This window comes from Dermacentor variabilis, chromosome 3 (assembly GCF_050947875.1).
Source record: "Dermacentor variabilis isolate Ectoservices chromosome 3, ASM5094787v1, whole genome shotgun sequence".
Lineage (NCBI taxonomy): Eukaryota > Metazoa > Arthropoda > Arachnida > Ixodida > Ixodidae > Dermacentor > Dermacentor variabilis.
Genome location: NC_134570.1, coordinates 197,712,485 through 197,738,463, shown reverse-complemented (window position 1 = coordinate 197,738,463; position 25,979 = coordinate 197,712,485). Strand labels below are relative to the sequence as shown.

The window sequence follows — 25,979 nt, the reverse complement described above, 5'->3', positions numbered from 1 at the left end:
GTAAGCTTGAAACTATTTTATTTGCATTTTACAAGTACAACAAAAACCACACGTCTACGGATCCACACAAATGCGGTTACATAGTCAAGAACATAGTCAAGAAATGGCTCATTAATAAGGGTAGCACAGACGCACAAGAAAGAAGACCTAAGCTACAAAACGTACAGTCGGCTGCTAAACATAACTTCCCTGTCACCGCGTGTCACTTTTATACAGCATCTTTAGAGCACTACCAGGCCGGGTAATATGGCGAAAAGAACGCAACAGCTTACGGCCGTCAGCTGCCTCTTCCTTACGGGTGTCATAATTATCCTAATCTCCGCATCAACGTCGTGCAAGTCCGCATACAGGTATCTGTATCTGAACCACATGTGCCAGCTTAATACATGTGTAGTGAAATTATGATAACCACTGCGTCTTATCAAACGTATTGGTTTTGCAAATGCGCATTACAGCTGACGGAACGACATACTGTAAGTGAAGCACAAGAGAACAAGGACAAAAGGAGGATGCAACACTTGAAGAAGAAGTGAAGAATTAGTAGGCGTACAGCAAACAAGCGATGACGGAGAACACACAATGATGCATCGGGTGTTCTGTGACATCGGTTTGCGTACTTACGGTTTTATGGAGATCAACGGCATAAAAACGTACCTTCAAGCGTATTCCGTCAACCTCTGCCGCATTCATTATGATAATCAACGCCTAAACAAAATGAGGCACTATTTTTTGCCAAGAGTAGACCTCTTTACAGCAAGTCTGTGTAATGACTCGCAGACGAAACCAGCATGCTTTCGAAAATGTTTTGCCGCCGTAGTATACGAACGCTAACGGCCAGGAAACGCATCGATACCAATAGGCTGTCGGCTGTCGGTGGTTAATCAAGTACAAAAACCTTGACGCTATGACTTAAAAGCAGCTTCAACAATCAAATTTTAAAAAAAATCAACTGCCTATTTGCCTGAGGTAAAAAAACATCCTTAGACACCTCGATTGTTCATGTCAATGGTTTGTGTAAATTAAAAAAAATTACCGACGATTACGTTACTTCCTAATGCGAAATTTGAGCGCAGCAAATAAGCTGTTTCACCTTTTCGATAGATTGAGGCAAAGAAATCGAGCAACACATGTATGCGCTATCACAGAATTTTTTTTTATTTTTCACACGTATTCCTTTAACAAAGACTCCACTAGGTAAGCTTCTGCTTTGGCGGCACGCACCTCTGGATTCTGACGGCGACGGCGCTGGGCCTCTGCTCTGGCAGCTCGTTTAGCAGCAGCAGCAGCAGCAGCAGCAGACGGAGGACTTCCATCGGTCGTCTCGCTCATGGCTCAGAAAGAACTGGCAGATAATTTCGCAGTGGCGAACGGCAGCGGCAATTTCGGCTCGGGCGGTGCACATATACAGATCCGCCGCCACCGATCTGGCTCTCTGATTGCCACCGCACAGGGGTTGCATTGGAGGAGGAGCGAAGAAAGGAATTAAGTTCGAGCCGGCGCTTTCACAACCGGAGACTCGCAGGAAGAGGGGGGAGGGGGGCGGCGTGTACACCCAGCGGCAAACGATGGGGGCAGAAGCGCGCGCAGCAAGCGGACAACACGATAAAGGGAGGAGGGAAGAGATAGCAGCGACTGACTGATGCCGCTGACGCCGATAGTGAGTCAACCCCAGCTGCGGAGTTGGTTTCAGGGACAACGCCGCCGATGCCGACACAAACAATATGATACCCTCGCTTCCGCAGCGCTAAGAACCAGGTCTAGCCGTGGGAAGGTGGTCACGTATTCGTCGACGTGCCGGGGCCTACGTGAAATAACCGGCGCGTCGGCAACTGAAGAGCACCCTATCCGCCTCACAAGAACAGGGGGGGGGGACCCTTTCCTCCTCTTTCTGCATGGCGGCGACGGTGTTCTATGCAGTCACGTTATCTTGACTCTCTAGCGGCGTCAGCGGCATCCAGTGGTATCAGTCGGTCGCTGCTAGCGCTGGGGGGATGAAAGGGGGGCGGAGCTGGTTACGAGGCCGACGACAACGCCGACGACGACGCGAAACCCAGGAACGGACGCCAAAGAGCTGCGCTCTAAAAAATCAGCATGTTCAGCGCCCCTAGCAGAGAAAGCACCAAATAATGTATTCGACCAATTTATAGTAGCTCCACTTGCGCGCTTACGCTGAAACGCGCCTCGATTGATTTTTCGCCCTCTGTGGCCATTTGTTGAACTTGAGAGTGTGCGGGGCCTGGCCCGGCATGCTCATGCATGCTGCCCGGCATCACGAATCACGTGGCCGCCTTGGTCACATGATGTGACGACGGTATCGCCACCTTGCGCAAGGTTGGATCGCGTTGATGGGTTGTCGAATATTGTACAAGCCGCTAAAGATGCTGACGCGCCGTGGTGTGGCGCCTTGGTGTGCGCGTCTTGCGTGTCGTGTGCATTGCGCTTTTGTAGTTCTCGACCCGTGAATCATGTTGCGCAGAGCCAGACGCCGCGCGCTCTTCCATAGTTCGTTAGCCACGCCATCTGCAGCAAGAGTGGCGAGCTGGAAGTTGCCACTGGGCGTTCCGCAAGGCCTTTCAGTTTCCTCTCTCATTTCGGACGCTTTCCGCTTTCAGTGCCGCGTCATTGTGGTTGCAGCATGTTAAAAAAACAATCGCCGCTTCTATATAGGTGCGATCACACCACCCTCTGCGCCCAAGCGTGGGGAGCCTATAACGACGAGTTTCAGAAATATTAAAGCGAATAGCTTTCTGTCTCCTCCCCGTCGGATGTTTTCTTAGTTCAGTCGTCGGTGGTCGGTCGTCGGACTGTTGATCTGCAAGGAAAACGCTCGCGCGCTCGTTCGTTCGCTCTCACGCTAACTATATTTTGCTCTCTCTCTCGCTCGCTTTCTCTAGCGTTCTTTTGTTCGTTCGCTCGTTGGCACTAATCGCTTGCATTAACAATCATCGACGATGGTTTCTGCAAATTTTTTTATGTACATTGTGCTCACAGTATAGAATTCGTTGGCACACTTCCTACGAAGCACCGTTACCAGAAACGACTGTACCGATGTGACCCTCCGTTGGCACCAAAAGTGATGTTCGCTTATTAACTCGATACTTTTATTTATGCTGCATGTGACTTGCATGATTTAGCGCTCTGGAGCCAAGCTCCAAGTTGTTCATGGGTCTCACGGGGAAGCGCGTTGTTAGATGAATAATGCACGCTTACTGTATTGCATATGCATGAGATATCACCAACAATTTTATATGGAGTTAAACAAACACATACACACATTATATATATATATATATATATATATATATATATATATATATATATATATATATATATATGTATATATATATATATATATATATATATATATCCAAGTGCTCAGACTGTTTATATTAAAACCGCAGTTTTCATTATTCAGACGACTGGGCACAAAATGTTACCTTTATACCCACGCAAACTGTACAACACTCGTGCCTCAGCCGTAAAAAAACATTGCGCTGTGCAGCGGTAAGGTATTCACATCACTTAATTGTGAATAAGAGGAAACACGGGAAAGCTGCTTTGTCCAGCGGGAATTTTGAAGCATTCGCTGCTCATTTTCCAGGAGCTCGTTGTCACATTTAGTGATGACACCTTTGATATGCCAAACACACTGGAAGGAACCGGATAGTCATACAGATCTTTCTTCCTGTTGAAGGCTCGGCCGGCTACCATTGCCGTAAGGGCGGCTTCGATGTTTCTGTAGTCGCGCTCCACTTCCTCCTGGCGCAAAACACTTCTCCTTGGAATGCCACGTTCATTTGCAATCCTTAGTCTTTTCTGACGTGAGGTGAACACCACAAAAGAATTTCTTTTTCTTGCCGCACTCATTCTGATGTAGGTCGAATAGAGGAGCAATTGACACGACGAGTGCTGTTTGACAGGCGAGGAATTCTCTCGCCAAAAACGGCGCTGTCGAAAACGTACCCGGCCGGTAGGCTTGATAACTAAACAGATAGAGCGAGTTATGTGAAGTCGTTTTCAAAACGTATTCACCCCTCGTTTTTAAGCTGTTTGGCTTTCAACGTTTTCAATACGTATTCACCCCTCGTTTTTAAGATGTATTGTTTGGAACGTCATTGATGCGTCGATTTTGGTCAAAAATCCGTTTCAGACGTTGAATCCCTTAATACGACGTTTTCAAGACTTTGTGTGCTACCTGGGTATGAGTGCAGCGAGGAAGCTGAAGTACGCGAGCGTGAAACACTTCACGTTCAACGGCGAACAAGCGGAGACTTTCGCCTACGTGGCCACCCCCGAGCACTGCGGCAAGGGAGTCATCCACGGGGTTCCGCTCGGATACTCTATCGAAGAAATTCTGTACCACTCAAACCGCAAGTATAACTCCGAGATTCGAGGTGTCCGCAGACTGGGCAAGAATTCGAAGTCGATCTTCATTCTCTTCAAGGAGAAAGTGGTGCCAAGGTGGATTTATTTCAGCGGGGCAACACCCAGATGCCAGGTGCACCATAAAAAATACGAAGTGTGCGTCGCCTGTCGCCGACTCGGGCATCGCGATGACGTGTGCCCGGACTCGACGAACGTCAAGTGCCTTTGCCATGGCGGCTGCCTCGAGTTCCCGTCAAGTGACCACAAGTGTGAGCTGAAGGGCCAGCTGTGCGGCAAAGGCCGCGCCCTAGGAGACCCAAAGTGTCGAGAACTCTTGCGCACTCCCCACGAAGTCAAGAAGCGACAGTGGGAGATGGCCACCATAAACGGCTGGCAACAGAATGTTCAGCAGGTCGTCACGCAGCAGCAAAATCGCCAGGAACGCAAATGAAAATCAAATATAGCAGTGGAACTGTCGCGGCTTCCGGCGCAAGCGGCTGATTCTTCGACTGTACCTTCAGATATTAGATGAAACTCCTTTGACGATTGCCCTCCAGGAAACTGGGGGGGCCTGCAAAACTGTCAGGCTGTCAGTCATTTCACAGAGACAGGGGGGAGTAATCCTCGGTCACAACGCTCGTGAAAAGAAATATCGCGGCCATTGAACACGATCTAAAGTCGAGAGAGATCGAGAACGTGTTTGTCGAAATTCCAACCGGAAAACAGATGGAGCCTAGTCCATTCCTTCTAAATCTATACAGCTCACCCAGGTGGAGGAAGGCGAAATTCAAGGCTTTGCTTCGCAAGGCCCTCAAAATTTCATGCAACCAGCCACTGTTGATAGTGGGGACTTTGATGCACATCACCAGGAATGGGGGTACCCGCACCAAAGCCCGAAAGGCAGATAGCTGTGGGAAGATACCGATGACCTAGGGCTCACTCTGCACAAGAACCGCGAGAGTCCAACGAGGGTGGCAAATAGCGTTAGTAAGGATACATCTCCAGATCTGACATTCTCGAAAAACGTAAGAGGTCTAGAATGACATAATTCGGATCAAAATTTTGGCAGCGACTACTACATAATTGTTTCCATACAGAAAGAAGATATTAACACGCGCAGGGCTCGCGCGCCGGCTGTCGTTGAGTGAGTTACGTTCAGGGATATCAGGAGGACGCAGGTACTGGGGCCCATCAGAAACATCGAGGAATGCGCGACAGCGTTAAATCGGGCGTTAGAGAGACGACAGAAACGCTCGAAGGGGACAGGGCCCCGGAGATTGCGGGCAGCCTTCTTCTGAATATGTGGGAAGCTAAACAAAGCACGGAGCATCGCCTCAAAAAGCAGAATTGGAAGCGCAACCTCAGGAGGGGGATTGCGAGGCGTAACAAGGAAATCGAAAATTATACTTTAAAATTATGCGAACCAAATAGGGGCAGCAAGTGCAACGAAACGGAGGGGAGCATGGATCTGTCCAAGACGTGGAGCATCCTCCGGCACTTGTTGGACCCCGAAAGCTCGAAGACTCAATCCGGTATAAGATTGGTAAAAGTGAGGCACGCGTTCGAAGGGAACGACCATTATTTCATGAACAAATTAATTGCGACTACGTGGGGGAAATATCGTGAACCCCACTTCCCGACTATGGTGGAGCGCCTAACGAGGCGTTCGACGCCCCCATCACAGAAACGGAAGTGAGGGCAGAGATTGTAAGACTTCAAACGATGTCGGCTCCGGGCCCTGGAGGGGTAATGAACAAAATGCTCGGGAACTTAGACGATGACCCCATTATGTATCTAACGGAGTACATGCAGGAATGTCGGGACATATCGGTACATCGGGACTTCCTGACGGGCAGAATTGCCTGGATGAAGTTCCGAACGCTGGAATCCCCCACGATTGAGCTAGGAAGTAAGGGCGCACCCCAGGGTTCAGTGCTGTCTCCCCTACTTTTCTATCTGGCTATGAGGGAACACCCCGAGCAATTGGCAAAGCTCGAGGCATTAACATTTAATAAATATGCGGATGATATCACCTTCTGGGTCAACCGTGGAAGTGATTCGGCCATCGAAAGCCTGCTACAGGCCGCCACCGACATCGTAGCCGATTACGCGGCCAGAGAGACCTAGCGTGCTCGCCGCAGAAATCAGAATAGTTTATATACAATCCGAAGCACTTACGGTGCAATGCACCGTCGGAGATCAAAATTAAAGTGGCGGGTAAGGAGGTACCAATAGTCGAGCAAATCAGCATCTTGGGCCTGATTCTCCAATCACACGGCCATAATGGCGAGACCGTCAAGAGGCTGCAGAATCACGCGATGCAGACCCTGAGCCTAATTAGGCGGGTGGCCAGCAAAGACCGAGGGTTAAAGGAGAAAAATTTGATTAAACTAATACAGGCGAACACCCTCACCAGGGCGAGCTACGCAATGGCATATCTTAATTTGAAAGCGGTGGAAAGAAAAAAAATATTGATTATGTAATGAGAAAATGCGTAAATAGAGCGCTGATTTTACCCATGTGCATGGACAGTCCCAGCGTGGACGTCGAAAGAGAGACTGATGGCTCTAGGGGTGCACAACACACGGGTAGAACTGACGGACGCGGTGCGAACTTGTCAAATGGAGGGACTTTATTTTTTTGTTTATTTATTTTACAATACAGCCGCTCTCAGCCGAGAGCCTAGCAGACGGTCATGAACACTTTCTTTTCCATACATAAATACACGTGCGAGCTACACAAACAAAAAAACAACAGTATTCAACAAAATACAAAAGATAAAGTAGATAAAGTATACAAATAGAACACTAAACAAGGCAGAATAAGATGGACAACAAGCGGGGCACATCATAGGCGAAACAAAAACGTAAAATATTTGGGAAGAAACAAGTGTATAGATTTTTTTCTAAGTACTGTCAGTTTAACATAAAGAGAATAGGGAACAAATATTAGAAGTCGCCAGTAATCACTTGTGAGGAGCTCCAGCTGTTAAGCGAACAAGGATAAAGAGTTTGTCGCTGGAAATGACGAGTTAAGTTCATTCCATTCTCTGATTACCCAAGGAAAGAATGAGTGCCTGAATGCGTCATTAGAAAAGGAATACTCGGTTAGCGTATGCTCGTGTTGGTGACGGTTATTCTAGATTGCGAATATGAAATGTACTGAATGATATCAATTTAATTTTGATGATGCAGAATTTGAAACAGGAATTTTAGTCGACCTTGTTTTGCTCTCGTCGATAATGTGTTGAGGCCTGAGGAAGCTAAGAGAGGTGAAGGTGAGTGTTATGAATGAACCTTGCTGCTTTTCTTTGTACGGCTTCAAGTTTAGCTATGTTAGTTGCTGTGTAAGGGAACGAAATTGTGTTAGCGTATTCTAAAATAGGTCTCACAAATGTTTTACAGGCCAGAAGCTTAATGTTCGTTGGAGCGACCTTTAGGCGTCTTTAAATAAAATAGCTTTCGCAGTGCAGTAGTTGTATTATTAGTTAAGTGTGTTTCCCTATTGAGATTTGACGCCAGCGTCATTCTTAAATATTTCTGTTGCTCAACCATCGAAAGAGGCGTGCCATTAACGATGTAGGTGAAATGAGAGGGTTGCTTTTTTCTTGTAACTGTCATTGCTACCGATTTATTGACGTTATTGGACATTTGCCACTGGGAACGCCACTCGGCTAGCGAGTTAAAGGAATCAGAAAGATCGAGATGGTCGTTATGACTGTTAATTTCTTTATATATCACGCAATTATCCGCGAAGAGTTTGATTTTGCACGCTATATTATTGGTTATATCGTTAATAAAGATCAGAAATAACAGCAGCCTGAGTACCGAGCTTTGTGGTATCCCAGATGTGACAGAAACGACATCAGATGCCATATGTTCAGGCACAACCTATTGTGAGCGGTGTGTTAGAAAAGCTGTTATCCAAGCAGAAACTTCTCCCTTCCCGATAGCTTGCTCCACTTTTGCAATTAGCTTAGTGTGACTCACGCAATCAAAAGCTTTAGATAAGTCAATTAAAGTCATGTCAATTTGAGATCGATTATTAATACTAAGAGCAAGGTCATGAACTACCTCTGTTAGTTGAGTGATGGTTGATAAGCCAGATCGAAAACCGTGCTGGTGAGGCGATAGGCTGTTTTCGTGTTCTAGAAACACTGTCATGTGTTTTAGAATAATGTGTTATAGTATTTTGCATGAAGTGCTGGTGAGAGATATGGGTCTGAAATTGGCAACATTATTTTTGTCTCCTTTCTTGTGGATCGGTATTATTTTAGCCTTTTTCCAGTCGTGTGGTAGATTAGTAGTTGCTAGTGACTTACGAAAAATATGTCCCAGATATCTACTGCACCACTCAGCATATTTCTTTAGGAATTCGTTTGGAATTTCGTCAGGGCCGTTTGCTTTCTTAAGGCCAATGTTGAGGAGAAGATTGTGGATTCCGGCGTTCGTTATTATTAAGGGATCAAGCACCTAGGTACAGGATGGTGGAAGAGGGAGAAGTGTACCATTGTGTTCCGTGAAGACCGACTTGAAATCGTTATATTTTTTTGCAGTTGTACTTTTTTCTTCTTCAGTGAGTTTGGTTGCTGTCTGCTCGGCACTGCGCAGATGTTTCCAGAGTCTTTGTGGGCTGTTTTTTAAGAAGATAGCAAGAGTGACACTGTAGTAGTATTGCTTCAAATCTTTTAGTTTCTGCTTGAAATGCATAAGTGCAGATTTCAACTTCAAGGTTGTAGATGGTTTGGGTTATTCTTGTTTGCCTTACGAAGCCGATTTACACGCCTTTTAGCATGGATGACTTCGCGTGTGATCCATGGATACTTAAGGTGCTGTTTTTTCTTTTGGATTGGAATATAATTAGTTATACAGTGCAGGACAATGTTCTTTTAATGTAGCCACACTGCATCTACACCAGTACATTCCTGAGATGCTTTTTCTAAAAAGGAATCGAATTCATGCGACAGATAAGTTGGTATGCTAGCGTCATCTGCTTTATAAAAGTTAAAAAAAAACTTTTTGCTGTAGACAGGGTAGTGATACAATGATCAAGCTGGAATGTGCACATAGGTATGCTGTGATCAGATAACCCTTCAACAATGTCCATTTGTACTTGACTTGTAGAACAATGGTTGCTGAGAAATATGACGTCGAGGGTATTTTTCGTTCAGCCTTGAACGCGAGTAGGACGAGTGACAAGTTGATGTAGGTTAAAATTTAGCATTAAGTCTATTAGCATTTCTGAGGCTTCTGATGTGTGATGCATTGTGGGTCAGTCTATGTCAGCAAGGTTAAAGTAGCCGGCAAGAATTATCCCAGATTGATGGACATGACGCTGCATATATTCTTGAATTGCTGAAAGGCATGCACTGTCAAAGGAAGGGCTCCGATAAACGCTACCGGTTACAATTGACGTCCCGTCGCACAAAAGTTTGCAGAAAATGGCTTTAGCGTTGTCCACCTCGGGGAGAAGGACAAAGCGAAAACAGTTTTTTTTTATCAGTAAGGCCACTCCTCCACCCCGTGAAGGTCGGTCTTTTCAGATGATTGTGTAATCTGGCGGAGCAATCTCGTAGTCGAATATAGCAGGTGATAGCCATGTTTCCGTGATCGCCACAATATCGGGTTCGTAGTCGACTAGAAGGTTTCTAAGGCTTCTGTTTTATTTAGGACACTACGGGCGTTTACATTTATCAATGTTAATATTTTGATTGTGCGGCTTGTGCGGCTCGGGGGGTTATTCGGCGGTTTGTTTCTGTGTCGTTTTGCTTGCATCGGTACTTTGCCCTTATTATGTTCGTCCCAAATATATGCGCGTTTGTTAATGTAAAGCTTGTCAAAAGAAAATTACTCTTTTTCCTTTTTTTACGGTCTGATGTTGCGCTATCCCCAAGTTTCTTCCGTATGTCTCTTATTCCTTTAGAGAAGTCTTCACCAATTGAGTAGTCAGTTCTTTTTCGCTTGAAACCTCGGCTTAAGATTGCTACTTTTTCTCTGTAGTCAAGTAACTTCACTATTCCCGGTCGAGTTTTATCTGTTGTGTGTTTCCCCAACCTATGTATACGCTCGATGGCAACATTTTCTAGTCCCAGGGTGTCTTCGATAATGTATTTGTTCAGAGTTTGCGCTAACGACTCGCTAGTTTTATGTTTTTTTTTCCTTTAAACCATAGATAATTAGGTTAGATCGCCTACTTCGGATTTCTAGGTCGTCAACTTTTTGTTGAAGTTTGCCAATTGCTTCACTCATACAGGCGATTTCTTGTTGACAGGATTCAACTCTATCTTCAAGGACTGCAAGGAGGCCAAGCTCATTGTCTAACTCTACTAAATGTTCTTCTTTAATGTCTTTGATGTCCGCTGCAATAACCTTCAGCTGTGTTGAAATTTGGGTTATATAGGGGCCAGGGTTAGTTTCAATATCACCACCTAATAGCAGCAATTTTCTCAAGGCCAAGGCGACAACAAGAACCAGGATACAAAACCGTTGTCACGGCAGCACTAGCAAGAAAGGGTCACATGAGCGGATGCAATATCCAAAATCTTTTCTCGCCTGTACAATGAATGCAAACGGGTTGTAAGCGCGCCGTATGCTGGCAGTGCCACCGAGGCAGGCTATTTAAAGCCGCGGAGAACAGTGGCGCTGAACGCAGATCACTTGCCAAGATCTCCGAACGTGCTATCTTCCGGTGTGACGGTGCAATTCCCACGATGAGTATGGCGGTGGATCCAGCACGTGGCATCGGGTAGCGTAGAGCCCCTGCGCCGCCCTCGTCACCCTGGCTTGCGCAGTGTCCCCATCCCCTGCATGAAGCAGCAGGCCGAAGGACAGCTGTACAATGAATGCAAACGGATTGTTAGCGTGCCGCATGCTGGCAGTGCCACCGTGCCCAGTTTTAGCACCACGAGGACAGGAACAGCCACACTGATCAAAGTTGGAATAAGTCCGGTTAGAGGCCCCGCCCAAAGGGTGGAGGTAGAAAGGACAGTCATAAAAAATCTGATTGTCCCCCCTGCCCTGCCAAAAACATGCACCAGAAACATAACAAAGACAGGAGGCAAAAACAAGCCGAAGCATTTCAAATTAGATTCAGCGAAGTTTCGGAACGTGAGTTGGCCTATCTAGACGCGGCGGGAGGTGGAGGCGGTTTTACGGTGGCGACGGCCGTCAGCGGCCGGGTAATCCCGTGACAGCTGTGACTCTTCGCGGGCGGAGCATAGAAGTTGCCGAGGAAACTGCGATCGCGTCAGCTTGCGCTGTAACGGACGCGAAATTTGTGATCAGTCACAGCAAAACTGCCGTACAAAATTTATACAAGGGAAATATCTCGGCCTTAGTGGCCAGAATCCTAGGCCAGAGAGAGTTGGATAGAAAAATTCAAATAATTTTGGAATCCGGCGCACGAAGCCGTTCCCGGCAACGAGGCGGCCCACAAACTGGCTCGATATCTCTACCGCCGATCCGCTACGGGGCTCCTCGATGACCGAGGGAGCGGAGAGCGCATGCTAAAATATGGGGAGATCACGCAGCATTATATATTGGATCTTAGACTGGTATCCGCGCCAGACCTGAAATTAAACAACAGACAAGCAGTCGCGTGGATACGACTGCAAAGTTATACGTATCCGCACCCGGTTATGGGACACTCGGCCATATAATATGGGAATGCCCGTACTCTCCCGCAGGGACGCACAATATAGGTAGCAGAGACACCTGGAAGACCCTGCTGCGCAGCTCGGACTCTGATCTGCTGTTCCGGCTCGTCCAACTGGCTGAAGAGGATGCTGGGACCCAAGACTTCCCAGCGTTCATATGAGGCGGCGGCACCCAACCTGCTTATCGGGGGATGGATATATCCCCTTATCCGTTGGACAATAAAGTTTATTCTATCTATCTGTCGGTATCCCGTTGCTCTTGCATTGCAATCGTTCCATCACGACGCCAAATACAAGGTATTCCGTGTAGTATTCATAGTTTTCTCTCTTTCACGTACAATTGCAGAGCCCAGTGGCTATGGCGTGGCTCTGTGAAACTCGAAGTCGTAGGTTTGGTGCAGCAAGAGTAGCTCGCATTTCGATGAGGGTAAATGCATAAATTCTCGTTGACTTAGATTGAGATGCACTTTAAAGAATCTCAAGAGGTAATATGAATCCCACGGGCACTGCAACGCACCTCATATCAGCTCGCGGCTTCGATACGTAATATCTAAAAAAATTATTTTTTCCTTTTATGTGCATATCAGGCTCAGGCGGAACATTAGCGAACATCATTTGCTTGTACACATCCGTAGCTGCCGACATATAATCCGTTTAAAATGTAATGGGCCGACCGAAGTCTTACTTAACAAATTCTTTCAGCCATGATTACGATCGCCTTGGAACGAATCTGTACTTGCGTACCCTGAATTAGGGGGTGGTTCGCCAAGTATAACCATCGGCATCAGCTTCGTAGTTTTCATTTCCGATTGACCGTCACCTGTTGCAAGGACACTTACAGCTTGCAGCTTCCCTCAAGAGTTTGCGCAGTAGCGCATGATGGTTACGAGCCTTTGACCTGTCACCTCCGTCGTAGCACCGCCGATGTTGATGATAATGAAAAACTTTATTTATCCCTCTTTAGAGGGAAAGGGGCAACAGAATAGAGGGTGAGGGGAGGAACTGCTTGAAGTAGGCCTTCTTTATCCTGTCAGCCGACTCCAGAATGGCCTCCTGAAGGTCGGGCCCCGAGCTGCGCAAGGCAGCCTCCCACTGCTCCTCACTAGATATTAATTGCTTGAGGAAAGGGGGAAGAGGGTGATTAGGGCATCCCCACATGATGTGTTTAAAGTCTGCTTTGGGAGAGACGTGAGACGCAGAATTTACAAGAGGGAGAAAGGTAAATGGAAGGATGAATGCGGTGGAGGAGGTAAGGGGAGGGAAAGGTGCGAGTCTGCAGCTGTCGCCACAGAACTTCACACCTACACGGGGATTTGCCCATGAGTGGCGGAAAGGGTCTAAGCAGTAGTGTGTGCAGATGTCGTGGTAGGTAATAAGTCGATCCCGCGCTGTAAACGGCGCCTCCTCCGTGGGGAGGTCCGATACATCTGATGCCTGAGCCCAGACTGTAAATCCTCGGGCACTGGCATGAGCTGCCTCGTTTCCGGCAAGGCCCGCATGCGCGGGAGTCCAGATTAATGCCACAGTTTGTTGGAAAGGATGGCCCCAGAGAAGGGAAAGGGCTGGCTTAAAGACCCTGCCCGCTCCGAAGTTATGCATGGCTGCTTTAAAGTCGCTAACGATAACTGATGGATTTAGGATTGTGAGGGCCAGGGCCGCTTCCTCTGCCTCCTCCGAGGAAGAGCCAGGAATGGAGGCGGCCGCAGCGACCTGGCCGTGAGAGTTAATGACTGATATTGCGCAATGATTTCTGTTCCCATATTCGGCCACATCAACATAGAGCACGTCTTTTGAGGTGGAGAATTGTTTTGGAGAGCCTTTGCTCGGTGTCTCCTGCGTTGTTTGTGGTGCACAAGGTGCATGTTTTTAGGAAGTGGGGGGATCCAGAGGTTTTTATGTATGTGATGTGAAATGGTGTATTTAATCTTGCACCGCCGAACTTTTGTCTCGCCAGAGCACGTTAACCGTGAGCACGTCGGTGAGCGCCACCCCACAGCAGCTGCTTCAGCAGGCCATGCAGAACGCCAGCACGGAGGAACAGTTCCTGTGCCACACGGTTGAGAGCCTCGTGCTCAAGGTGTGTGGTCGAGAAGAGTACCTGCTCGAGGAGCTGCCTCTTCTGCAGTACAAGGTATGCTTGCACATTCCTCTGGGTGATGCGTCAGCGAACGCGCCATTGAGCGAGCACGGTTGAGGGAGCGAAGAGTTGCCAGATATAAAAAAGAAATGAACAAGGGAGGGCACGAATACGACAGATTATGAAAGGGGCACGACGACATGCCAGAAGTAAGTTTTTATATCATGATACTGTACTGTATTATATTTTTATTGTGTGGGACGTGTTTTATGCGTACCGTTCCATGGTTTCTCCTGGGTCGGTTGGTCTGGCTCTCTATCTATCGGTTGGTTGGACGGTCGGTTACCGGTCAGATTCTCGCCTGGTATATCCTCGTCACTTTAAAAAAAGGAGAGAAAGAAACACGCCGGGCAGCGCGAGACGAAGAAGCAAAGGGTGCAGAATTTTGGCCTATCATGCGTGTCATCGACGACCTATGTATTCTAATTAGAAAAATGCCCATAAAGATTACGCCACAATCGCATGTATGCTTCGTCGTAGCCAAAAACCACGGGTCCGAAATAAATGCGTCGTCAGTTTCTGGAGCGAGCGTTAGCCACCATGACGAGACCGCACTGGGAGTACGTCGTAGTTCTGACAGACTCACAGGCGGTATGCGAAAATTTTTCCTGGGCTGCACAACGCAGAATGAGTGGAGCGCACCAGCTCCCGCCATTCATGGAAATCGTGTGGAATCCAGGGCATGAGTCCTTGCGCGGCAATCAGCAGGCACACGCCTAGGCCCATGCGCATGTACACCGGTAGTCGCAAGAGGGACGCGCCGAGCAGTTCCAGCCCGAGCCGATACCAATAATCTACGCGCACATCCTGCAACACTATCGACTTTCACGAAGAACACTACCACCGCCTGATAATACTCTGACGTGACAGGAAGCCATAGTATGGCGTAAACTCCAAACACACGCGTATCCACACTTCAGTATCTATAGAGAGCACGCCTTGCACCCTGCTTTGTATTCTTATAAATGCGCACACGGCGATCAATACGCAACTCTTTGGCACATGGCATGGGCTTGCGCAATCACACCAGAGCTCACACCCATAACGTAACGGACCCCGTTACGTTATGGTCCCCTTAACGGTCGCCGTTATGGTCCCCGTTACCGTAACGGTCCCCGTTACGCGCGCTTTTACATAATCGACCAACACGGAAGCCATTTTGTGGCGTCCTGAACAAATGAGCAGAATGCGTTAAAAAGAAAGGAAAGCCCGAGGGCTAAAGAACTTACTCGTTGGCATCAAGGTAGCTGCTGGGGAGGCCGCGGGACCATTCCCCTCATCATTGGTTGTGTTCAGGTATTTGACACCTCCCCGGGACAGGTATGAAGGGGTCACGGGCTGTGAAGCGTAAGAAATTAAATTCGTGACGCATGCTTTTACATGGTAGACAAACACGCAAGTCCTGTTGTGGTTTCCTGATCAAAAAAAGAACGTTGCAAAATTAGTAGAATGAGTGAAAGAATAAGTAATAAAATTTGCGTTTTTCCCAGTAAAGCTAACGAAATAATATAATAAAATAATACAAACACAGAAATAAAGGGTGGGGCAGACTCAGTTCAGAGGTGTACTACGAACTGATCGTGGCAGAAAAGAAACGGGAAATTTTTTTCTTGTGATATATATATATATATATATATATATATATATATATATATATATATATATATGACTCGACAATTGGCACAACGGTACAATACTAGTACTGACAATGATCATGTTGAGCTCCCACCGTCGAGGCGGAGCTGGACAACGCTGCCTCCCATTGCCGTGTGGCGGGCTATGGAATGTGTGTGAGCTGTGGTGTGCTTGTGCAAGCCCATGCCTATTGTACCGAGGAGGTAAAATTTCGCAGGAAAGGGCACGAGATGCGCAGTTTTTCTAAACATATGACGTGCAAAAAGCAACCAACGTTCTGCGCTTTTCCATAAAAGAAAGTTACGGTCACTTTAGCAAACGGCAAAGAGGGGGAAGGCCAGAGCCTGCGCGCTCAAGAGACACTCATTAAATTACTTGACATTCGAATGCGTTTTTACTTCTTATTACTTGTTTTCTCTCACCAGCGATCGCGGGTTAGAGTGTCCTAATTAAAGCTACCTTAAGTGACTGTGCCTTAATCAACTATGTCCTAATGAGCATCAAAAGGTCGTGGGTTCGAGTGCCTTCATTACTCCATATAAATTAACTGTGCTTTTTTGGCACGATTAGCGGCAGCTATGTGGAAGAAGACGACGAAAGTGCGAGCAGTGGCATGAGCACTCCGGTTTTCTGTACTAAGGATTTCGCCTTTGTAAATATTTGTAAGATTTGTAAACACTACACCAACACTGTGCAGCTTTGGGAAGGAAGACTGGTTCGCGCTCCGTAGGTTTCGGCTTCGGCTGGCCCGTTTTGGCGGTCCTTTGTCAAGTGCCGTGCAGGCTTTCGTTAAAAGAACGCACTGGTGGTATTTCCCTGGTAGTTTCCTTTCATCGTGTCTCTAACAACGCCAATGTCTGTGGCGTCTCTACACTTTTCATCCTCCCATCGGTGCCGTCAGTTCTGCTGCCGCCTAAATTTCGCAAGACGGCGTCTGTAACGTGCTTACGCCAGCCCAGCGCAGCCAGTTCATTGAACTGCTTTGAAATTTTCGTGCCGCGGCACTTGGAAGTACTATAGAAAGAGCGTTTATTTTTGTGCCCTGACGCATTATATCATTGTGATGCATTGCTTGTGAGCCTTTTCAACACTCCTGCAACTTTCGAGAGAAGGATGTGTCCTAAGTGCCACACGCGTTTTTGCTACTTAATTGGCCTTGTCTTTTCTCCGCATATTGCATTTTATGTCGGCCTCCTTGAGCGAGCTCTCGTGTGTCTCACAGCCGTCAGGTTGCTACTGAACCTAAAGAAAGTAATAAACACCATTTTGGCGCCTGTCAGCTCCTTTCGTTGAGGGCACTCTCGCACATCCTGTCGAACTTCGTGCTGTTGCCCAGTATCCTTCAGATCTTCAACATATCTAACCATATTTTAAGATAGCGTCTGCGTGACACTTGACAATATATTGAGGGTGTTACAGCTAACTTTAGCCAGAGTTTTTAAATATAGTTTAAAAATAGTCGAATGCCACGTAGCTGGACACAACTAAGGTAATGTTGTTTGCCGTCGCTTGGAGATACTCAAATGACTTTAATTAATTCCGCCTCTTTGTATAATTAGTCTAAATTAATTCTTGAACTTCTCAAATATCATCATTAGTTGAAAAGTGTCAATGAGAAAATTGTTGATGGGGCATGAAAAACTCCCGATACAGCTTTGTGTCACTCGATAGATGCTACACAAAAGTGCTTTACGAGCGTGAAAGAAGCCCTCGAATACTCGCAAAGTGCCTCGACTGCCCAGTCGCGCGGCATCTGTGTGCATTTGCGGGCTTCTTTCACGCTCAGAAAAACACTTTTATGTAGCTCGTATGGAGCAACAGAAAGCTGTGTCGGAAGTTTTTCATGCCCCATCTACAATTTTCTCACTGACACTTTTCACCCAATTAAAATATTTGAGAAGTTGATTATTTATTTGAGATTAATTATCTAATTAGGCGGCATTAAATATATAATTTAAGCATCTCCAAGCGACGCCAAACAACAGTACCTTGGTTCTGTTCAGCCACGTAGCATTCGCATATATTTAAACTCTGGGTAAAGTTAGCTGGGACACCTTGTATAGCAGGTCTCTATTTTAGCTATACCAAATTTTTAAAATTGCCTGTGGCGGACACGACAGTTCCAACTCTTGAGGTAAATTACTCCATGAGGTGGAGACTTTTTCTACGTGAAATCATTACGTTCAATTGCATAATGCACATATCTGCACTGAGTCTCTGTTTAGTTAAATATTTACCACGATAATGCAATTTACGGATTGTAGCAGGCGAGTTCGCAAGATAGTTGAAACTGTGGGCCGTCCAACAGGCCCGGGGTGCGCTTGAAAAGCACAAGCATCATGACCCACTACAAACGGGCCCAAATGGGGTAGTGCAGAGTAGGGTATAACCCCGGGTCGATGATTGGCCAGCGTAACGACGCGTTAAACCGCCGGTTGCCGGCACTTTATTAAAGTTATTACTATCCTATCCTACTTAAAACAGTTTCTAAAGGCTACAACAGTTTCGAGAAAATAATTTTCAAAGTGTTCGGTGAAATGAATTGGAACTTATGCCTATGAACTTCAATGCATAAAACAGCTTCTTTTTGTGCCGGTAAGTGGAACAACATTTTTATCGCAAGCTTGACGGCGCATGTCTTCAAACTGGTGCCATTCGGAAAAATTCGTTTGAAGTCGACGCACCTTGCACACTCGCGGGAGAATATTCGTGGTGTGATGACTTCGATACGCACGAGGATGAGAGGATCTTCCAGTAAATGCTTCCATGTCAACTGGCTAGTCACTGCGATTTACACGGCTTAATTCTTGCCGAGCTAAAAACGCGAAAGCAAGGAATGAAGCCTACCAAATGAAATATAAATTCCATGCTTGGTCTGTTGGTTGTGAGGCTCTATGCAAGCATCTTGGGGCAGACGTCACCGAGCAGTGAAATTTGGGCGAAAAGTTTGTAATTCGCTACCGGCAAAATTGAACTGTCTTGGTGTGAAGTTATGCCACAAGGTGTCTCTTGAATCAATTGATGCTTGCTTTCAGTACGTTCAAGACAAGATCTCGGAAGGCAGACCACCACAATTTGTGATTGTGCCCATCAGCGATATTCAGAGTAAGTATAAGAAAACATTTAGGCATTGAAAGATTACGTTGTTCCTATGTCTATTTCTTTATATATCGCAAACTAGTGTGTCATTGCACGTCAAATCAACCAGCGTTTTCTCGATCAGTACAAATATAGCTGGTCAAATTTCCACGAGTTTGTTGAAGTTCAAAAGTCATTCTTCCCATTTACTTCCCAAAAATTTTCCAGAATTTTGGTGAAAATTTAGTTTTCCTGGCCAAGTGAGCCGGAAGTCACCAGTCAGCATTTTTTTTCAAAAGCACATTATATAATTTAGGCGTTCAATTTGTGTGTATGGCGAGACAATGGAGTGATGTGACTGCCAAAACTACGTATATGACAAATATTTGAACAATTTCAGTGCTTTTGGCACCGGGAAAAGGCAGTAAAATAGCAAAACTTGATTTTTTTCTTGGAATGTGCAAACATCCAGAAATCATAAATTACAAATAATATGGTAGCCTAGTTGACTTGGAATAGCCGAAAAAGATTTGAAGCTTCGAAGGCTTAGCCGGTTGCGTGAAAATAACTATAAAGTTATAATTTGTTTCATGAAGCTTATTCGGTAAAGAAGTTCTGGTTGCACCTAACGAGGAAAAACAAAAATATTAGGAAACTGGAACTTGACGACGATGTCACCAATGATGGTAACCGTATAGCGAATGCATCCAATGATTTCTTTTCTCTGTTTCTTTGCGGCACCACTTAGCCCACATTTTTTCAGAAAACCAGTTTTGCTACCCTGGATCTAGACATGAACTAAAGAGACATTTTTCGGCTCTACTTGAATTAGACACCAAAAACGCTATCGGTCCCGATGGCATACCAAACACGTTTTTGCATAGATACGCTGAAGGGTGTGCAAATTAGTTGCATATATTTTTCAACGAAAGTTTATGGAAAGCGGAAATACTTTTGCAATGGAAAACAGCCGAAGCGGTGCTAGTTTATAAATCTGGTGACAAACTTAAAGTAATCAGCTACAGATTGGAGTATCGCGGTGCAGTTACAGCATAGTGTTGGAGTGCTTTGTTTTCAAGCACCTTTCCACTTTCTTAGAGGAAAACGATTTTTCGTTCAAGCAGCCAGCATGTGTTTTGGCGTGGCTTATCAACTACGACACAATTCATTCAGACTGCAAATCATTTAATGGCAATATAATAGACATAATCGGACAAGTTGGTATGATTTTCTTTGACTTTGATGAAGCTTTCGATCATGTGTCGCACGCCAATTTGTTGTTGAAGCTCCGATGCCTTCTAGACAACCGTCCAATTGTACTGCGGCTCGACACGTAGCTTGCACAGTGAAATCGATTTGTTCACATGGGCAACCCGAACTCAGTATTTGTATCCGTTCCCTCAAAAGTTCCCCAGATAGCGGTGCTCGGGCCGCTACTTCTTTAAATTTATACTAACGATTTACAAATTAACACTTCACTGCGTTGTCGTTTATTTGTCGACGATTGTGTTGCACACACGCACATTGAGTCGGATGCAGATCAACGTACACTAAGGAACTTACCAGAAATTAACTGGTGCTTGTTGTGGCAAATGCGACTAAACGTTTCCAAATGTGTTGAGATGAGAGTCACACGCAAAAAGACATGCTCGAAGAATCTTGCGTTAAATGCGGTAGACACTTTCAAATATCTGGGATTCTATCTAAACTCTACGCTAACTTGGAACAATCATGTGAAATACATGGTGTCATCGGCTTTGACGAAACTTTACATGCTAGGAAATCGTCTAAAACCCTGCACTTCTATATCTAAGCTTGTGGCCTACACGACATTAGTTAGAGCGTTATTTGCATATGACGACGCCGTTTGGAATCCACACACCAAATCTGATATTACGTTGAACGCGTTCGGAAAAAGAAAGCGATAAGATTTGTCTTAGGCGTCTATGGCAGGCACGTGTCTGCTAGCGACCTTAGACAATTAAGCGGCCTTCCTACTTTACAATCGCGCAGAAAACTACGCCGACTACAAACGCTCTTTATTATTGTAAACAGTAGAACAAAGACAGAATACATCACATACACGTATAACAGCGCAATCGAGGTGGAAACACAGCCATTCGATTCTAATGCCACAAGCGAAGACAAACTCATACCGATTTTCCTTTTTTTTTCGAACCATAGCAGAATAGAACGTGCCTAAATGTGACGTAGTTGGGTTATCATCAGCGGATGCCTTCACATCGGCCGTGCAACCTTGTACGTGATACCGGCCGTAGTTGCTTATGGCTATGGTGTTGGGCTACTCAGCATGCGGTCACGGGATCGAATCCCGGCCACGGCGGCCTTTACCTTTCGGTAAAATCTTTAGGTGCACCTTAAAGAACTCAAGCTGTTCCAAATTTATCGAGTCCCCTACGGGCTACGGCGTACCTCATATGAGGTCGTAGTTTTGACAGGTAAAACTCCATAACTTAATTTGTTTACCTGTGATATTTATAGGCAGTGATCTATTTTTCATTCATTGCGCATATAGCTTGCATAGTATGCATGTCACTAATGTTTATTCCTGTGGCACTTCTTTGCTACTATTCGCGGAAAGGTTCCGGGAATGTAACCCGTTACTGGTGTATTAGTTCCTGAATAGCAATTGTTTTTTTTTTCCTTAGGTTTCCTTTGTTGATGGTTTCAGTTAACTTTGGGAGTATTGCTTATTATCTTCATTGTGAATTGCTATTTAGTGTCTTGGCCTATGGCTACAAACAGATACATGTTTTCACGCTTTTTATTCGATGCTCTTTTGCCTACGCTATTGTCTCAGAAAAAAATACCGTTTCGTGAGGGTACAAGCTTAGTGCAGTACTAATGATATTACGCCTTGTTTTGTCCTCACCTCCAGTCGTCGTTTAGTCAGATCCGCTTTCTCATCATGTGTATGCAATGCTGCTATTGTTATAAATTTTCTCGACTTGAATGATTGCAATGTGTAATTTATTCTTTATAAAATCGATGTACCCACTACTGCAATGGCTTGCAACAGGTAGCCGAGTATCTGACGGATAATAATAATAATAATAATAATAATAATAATAATAATAATAATAATAATAATAATAATAATAATAATAATAATAATAATAATAATACTTTAAGATGTTCGTTATTTTTGCAGTCACATTATTTCACTCTCTTTCCATACACACCATTTGAACGACTGGATCATACAATATGCTTTTGGAAAAAAAAATTTCATTACGCCTTCTGTGTCAAGTATGCAAGAACAATACAATTTTACCAAAATGCTCTAAAATTTTTGAGAGGAAAGTAAACGGGGAGAATGAGTTTTGAACTTCAACGAACAACCTGGAAATTTTTCAACTCTTTCTGGCACGGTCAAAAAAAATAACGCTGGTTCATTTAGCGTGAAATGACCCGAGTATGACCATTTCGTGGCCCATTCACTGGCAAAGTTTTCGGTGTAAAGAAAATTGAGCACTTGAAGCAGTGTGGATCGCATATTCTTTTTTCCTTAAGGAGTGTCCGATTCATACAGTATGAATGAACCGAGGTAATCCTGTTAAGTGACCACTGTTATCTAACATTCTCTTACAGGAATGAGCGTGGGTAAGAAAAATTGTAGCCGCCATTTTAACAGACAGTTATGGTATACTAGACGTAAAGCATACGCGTTCTGTGACATTATTCGATACAGGTGCGCTGTTGTGCGATGGGACCTCATAGGCGTTCAACAATGTTTGTTGTCAGCGAGGCAAGAACGCTAAAGAATGATTACCGAAAGTCATGCAAGCGTCCGATTTACAGTCTGCGTCGCTGCTGCTGTGCACATGCCTCGGTTGCCATTAAATGTGGCGGGAATGCATTTTTTTATAAAGTAACCAGCTTAATTTGCGTGCAGTGAAAAGAAAATGCTACGTGTGTCATAGCGTATTCAGGAGACGTATTCTCGGACGATCGCTTTCGGCGATACTATCGCCTTCGCGTGACGTAGCGCTCGATCAGCAAATCAGATCATCCGGTTTCGATCATCCAGCCAATCAGCGCGCGCCAGACAGCCGTGGCGATAGCATCGCCGAAAGTGATCGTCCCGGAATACGTCCCCGAGTGAAGGTTTGTTTGCCTGTTCGCCTAGTTTTGTTGTTTGTGGTATCCGTGCCCGGCATATTCGTGGATATACAAGGTGTCCCAGCTACCTTAAGCCACGCTGTTGAAAAAAATCAACCTGCCCTAATATACGATTATGACACCTACGACGTTCGGTCATCTGAGCTCCTGCGCCACTAGATAATTGTTATGCGCTAACTGTGCACCTAATTAGAGAAGATTGCGAAAGGAAGCTTTCAATTTTCGAATTCAGAGTGTTACAGCCGATGCGAAAAGTGTGTACTAAAACATACGATTATGTAATTTTCATCGCGTTATGCCTGCGCAATTATTGTTTCCGAGTTTTACTCCGCGCGCGAAATACAGAATATGCCGTGTGCTTTTTCACCTGCGTGCCGCCATACGTGTGGTCCTAGAAGTGATCTTCCCCTGTCAACCGGATTCCGTATCAGCTTCTTCGAAAATTCTTCAACAAACTTGTGGCACATGAAATGCTTGTAATCGCGGTTTTGATTATTAGTAGGCAGCAAATAAGGTAAATTATGTTTTGGTGAAGTTCTTGTGGTCTGTTAAAGCGCACCAAATAAATAGGCTACTAAAGTTATTGTTCAGTTTTTGCACCATTAAAGTTAAAAGCTTAGCCTAATTTCTAATTACTGCGTTGTCCGCATGAAATATGCAAATCAAGAAGGCAACACGCTTGCTTACAGCTCTATAAGAAACAATTATTTCACTATGTACCTTCGGACAACAATTCTGATGTGTGTTACAGCTGAATGAACATCTGAAAGAGAAACCGCATAACATACACTCTAAAAACAGTTGCACCCTTTGGGGTGTATATTTGCCACACAACAATAATCATCATCTGTCTTGCCCGTATTTTCTTTCATTAACGCTGCGAGCGCGGTACTTCCCTGTAACGAACGGAATGCGCGTTATCAGGATGACATAGCATTCCCGACCGGAAAGTAGCGGGCGCGGCATTTTCAAGGAAGTAAATGCGGGGAAAGCAGATGACGATTATTGTTCTGTGGCAAATATACACGCCAAAGGGTGTAAACACTTCTTAGAGTGTATATCTCGCAAGTAACTCCTCACGAAACTAGTGATGAATACTGCTTCAAGCTTTAAAAAAACAAATCTGGTGGGTGATGGAATCAGAGGTTGTCAATAAGCGAAGAAATAGTGAAACAATGTATTTTTATTCGTAAAAAGCAGATTGTAGCCGGTCGGTGAGTCGTCATAGTGCCAAGTAGATCGAATATACTGGCAGAAAGCTACATTATAGGGTGTAAGAACATTAAATTTTTGTAGGTAGTGTGATGCGCAGGTTAGCAATAATTTTTGGATTACTTTAGCAAGGACTTTAAAATGCAATTGGGCCTCATTCTTTTAGTAGATGGTCAACTTTCTTTAACAAAAGATTCGCCCTCCCTCGTTTGAGCCCATGTAGATAGAGACCGTTTCTGAATATGACATGATATAACATTTTTTTAACCATCTGATCGAATATATCAAACAATAAATGAGTAATAGTTTTGTATGAGTCGCCTCTATAATATCCAGACCGTCTAGCTATAGCTTCACATTCCGCATGACATTGATGACTTCTTTCGGCGCTGTTAAAAAGAGGAAGAGAAAATGTGCATGTCTATAAATAAAGGAACGTGCATGTTGACAGAATTATTGCCAAAGTATTCTCTAAAGCACGAGAAATTTATAGCCGCTGAATATATAAATTCTCATTATGGAGTACATTAGAAGCATGCCTGTTTTTCCAGGCGCATTTTATAAAGTAAACTGTTCTCCGCTCTTTCCGCGCATTATTTACACTATCTAAAATTTGTTTCTTGGGCACTTGTCTCTTTTATTTTATTTTTCAGTTGCGTAAGAAAACCTTAATGTTGTAGTGCATGAGTAGGTTTGTGTTAAACGGCTGTATTTGCTATCTTTTTACATGCTTCATTTTTTACGCGTTGTTCGCAGGAACTTGTTATTAATCGAGGTGTTCCACAGAGAGCCAATCGTCTTGTTCAATTTCTCTTAGAAGAAGTGTGCTCAATGTAAAATGGTAAAATACGGAGAAAATATGGAAGCTATTTTGGTACAATATTGATTGTTGTAAGATTTGTTGTTAGAATTTGGCATTGTTACAGGATACAATCCCCAAGACCCAAAGCTTTGACAGAACGTTACAACTTACGCATGAGATAGCTCACTGTACCATGAAAAGTAGCAAGAAGCCATACCACAATACGATAATGGTCGTTGCCATCAACGCTAAGAGCAACATCTTCTAGAGAAAATGCGAGGTGATTTAGAGCATAGCCAATTAGAGTGCCTTCGACTGTTTTCTACCGCCGCGTTGGAGTTTTGATGAGGCAATAATATCAGCTGGTGTGAAAAAAATATTTCAGCGTGGAATAGCTTTAGGAGATGCCCTTTCACTAGGTTGATCTAAGTGCCACCAAGGTTGTAACGCCCTAATTTTGAGAGAGTTACAATATTGTCAAGAGCTGCACTTTAGAACACATGCTCTGGCGGTGTCCCTCGTCACCGTACCACGATATCGCACCACGGAAGAAGTGTGGCAAGAGGCGCTCAAGGGCTCCGACCTCACCGCTCAGCGCCAGAGGGCCCTCGGCGCGGCGGTGAGCCACGGCCTGCCCGCCCCGAGGTGGGACGCAGCGGCTCCTCCCTCGTAAGGGGGTTTCGGAGTCGCTCCTCAGGACCTAAATAACGTTCACTGCCTGCCTACCGGCCCGCACGGACGTTAATAGATGATGAAGAAGGTGAACAGTATAGCCCACAACCCTGAGTTTTGATGTTGAGTTGGCATTCATACCGTTTCGGAACGTTTTTGAATTGAGGTCTAGATCATACCTTCGCTTATACTTAATAATCTACTAAACATAAAGAGCAGTACCACTGTCCTCTTACGATCCTCATGGAGAATATTCAACGGCAGAGAAGGGGAACCAGATT

The 25,979-nt window shown here is 45.1% G+C and overlaps 1 protein-coding gene across 4 annotated transcripts in view; it reads left to right on the top strand.

Annotated features, from left to right (window-relative positions):
• Window positions 1-25,979, top strand: part of Pi3K92E (phosphatidylinositol 3-kinase 92E) — a 160,721-nt gene that overhangs the window by 54,577 nt on the left and 80,165 nt on the right. For all 4 annotated transcript variants that reach the window (XM_075686775.1, XM_075686774.1, XM_075686776.1 and 1 more), the window contains 2 exons: window positions 13,974-14,150; window positions 18,827-18,896. In XM_075686775.1, coding sequence (XP_075542890.1) covers window positions 13,974-14,150; window positions 18,827-18,896 — 247 coding nt within the window. The remainder of the gene's footprint in view (window positions 1-13,973; window positions 14,151-18,826; window positions 18,897-25,979) is intronic.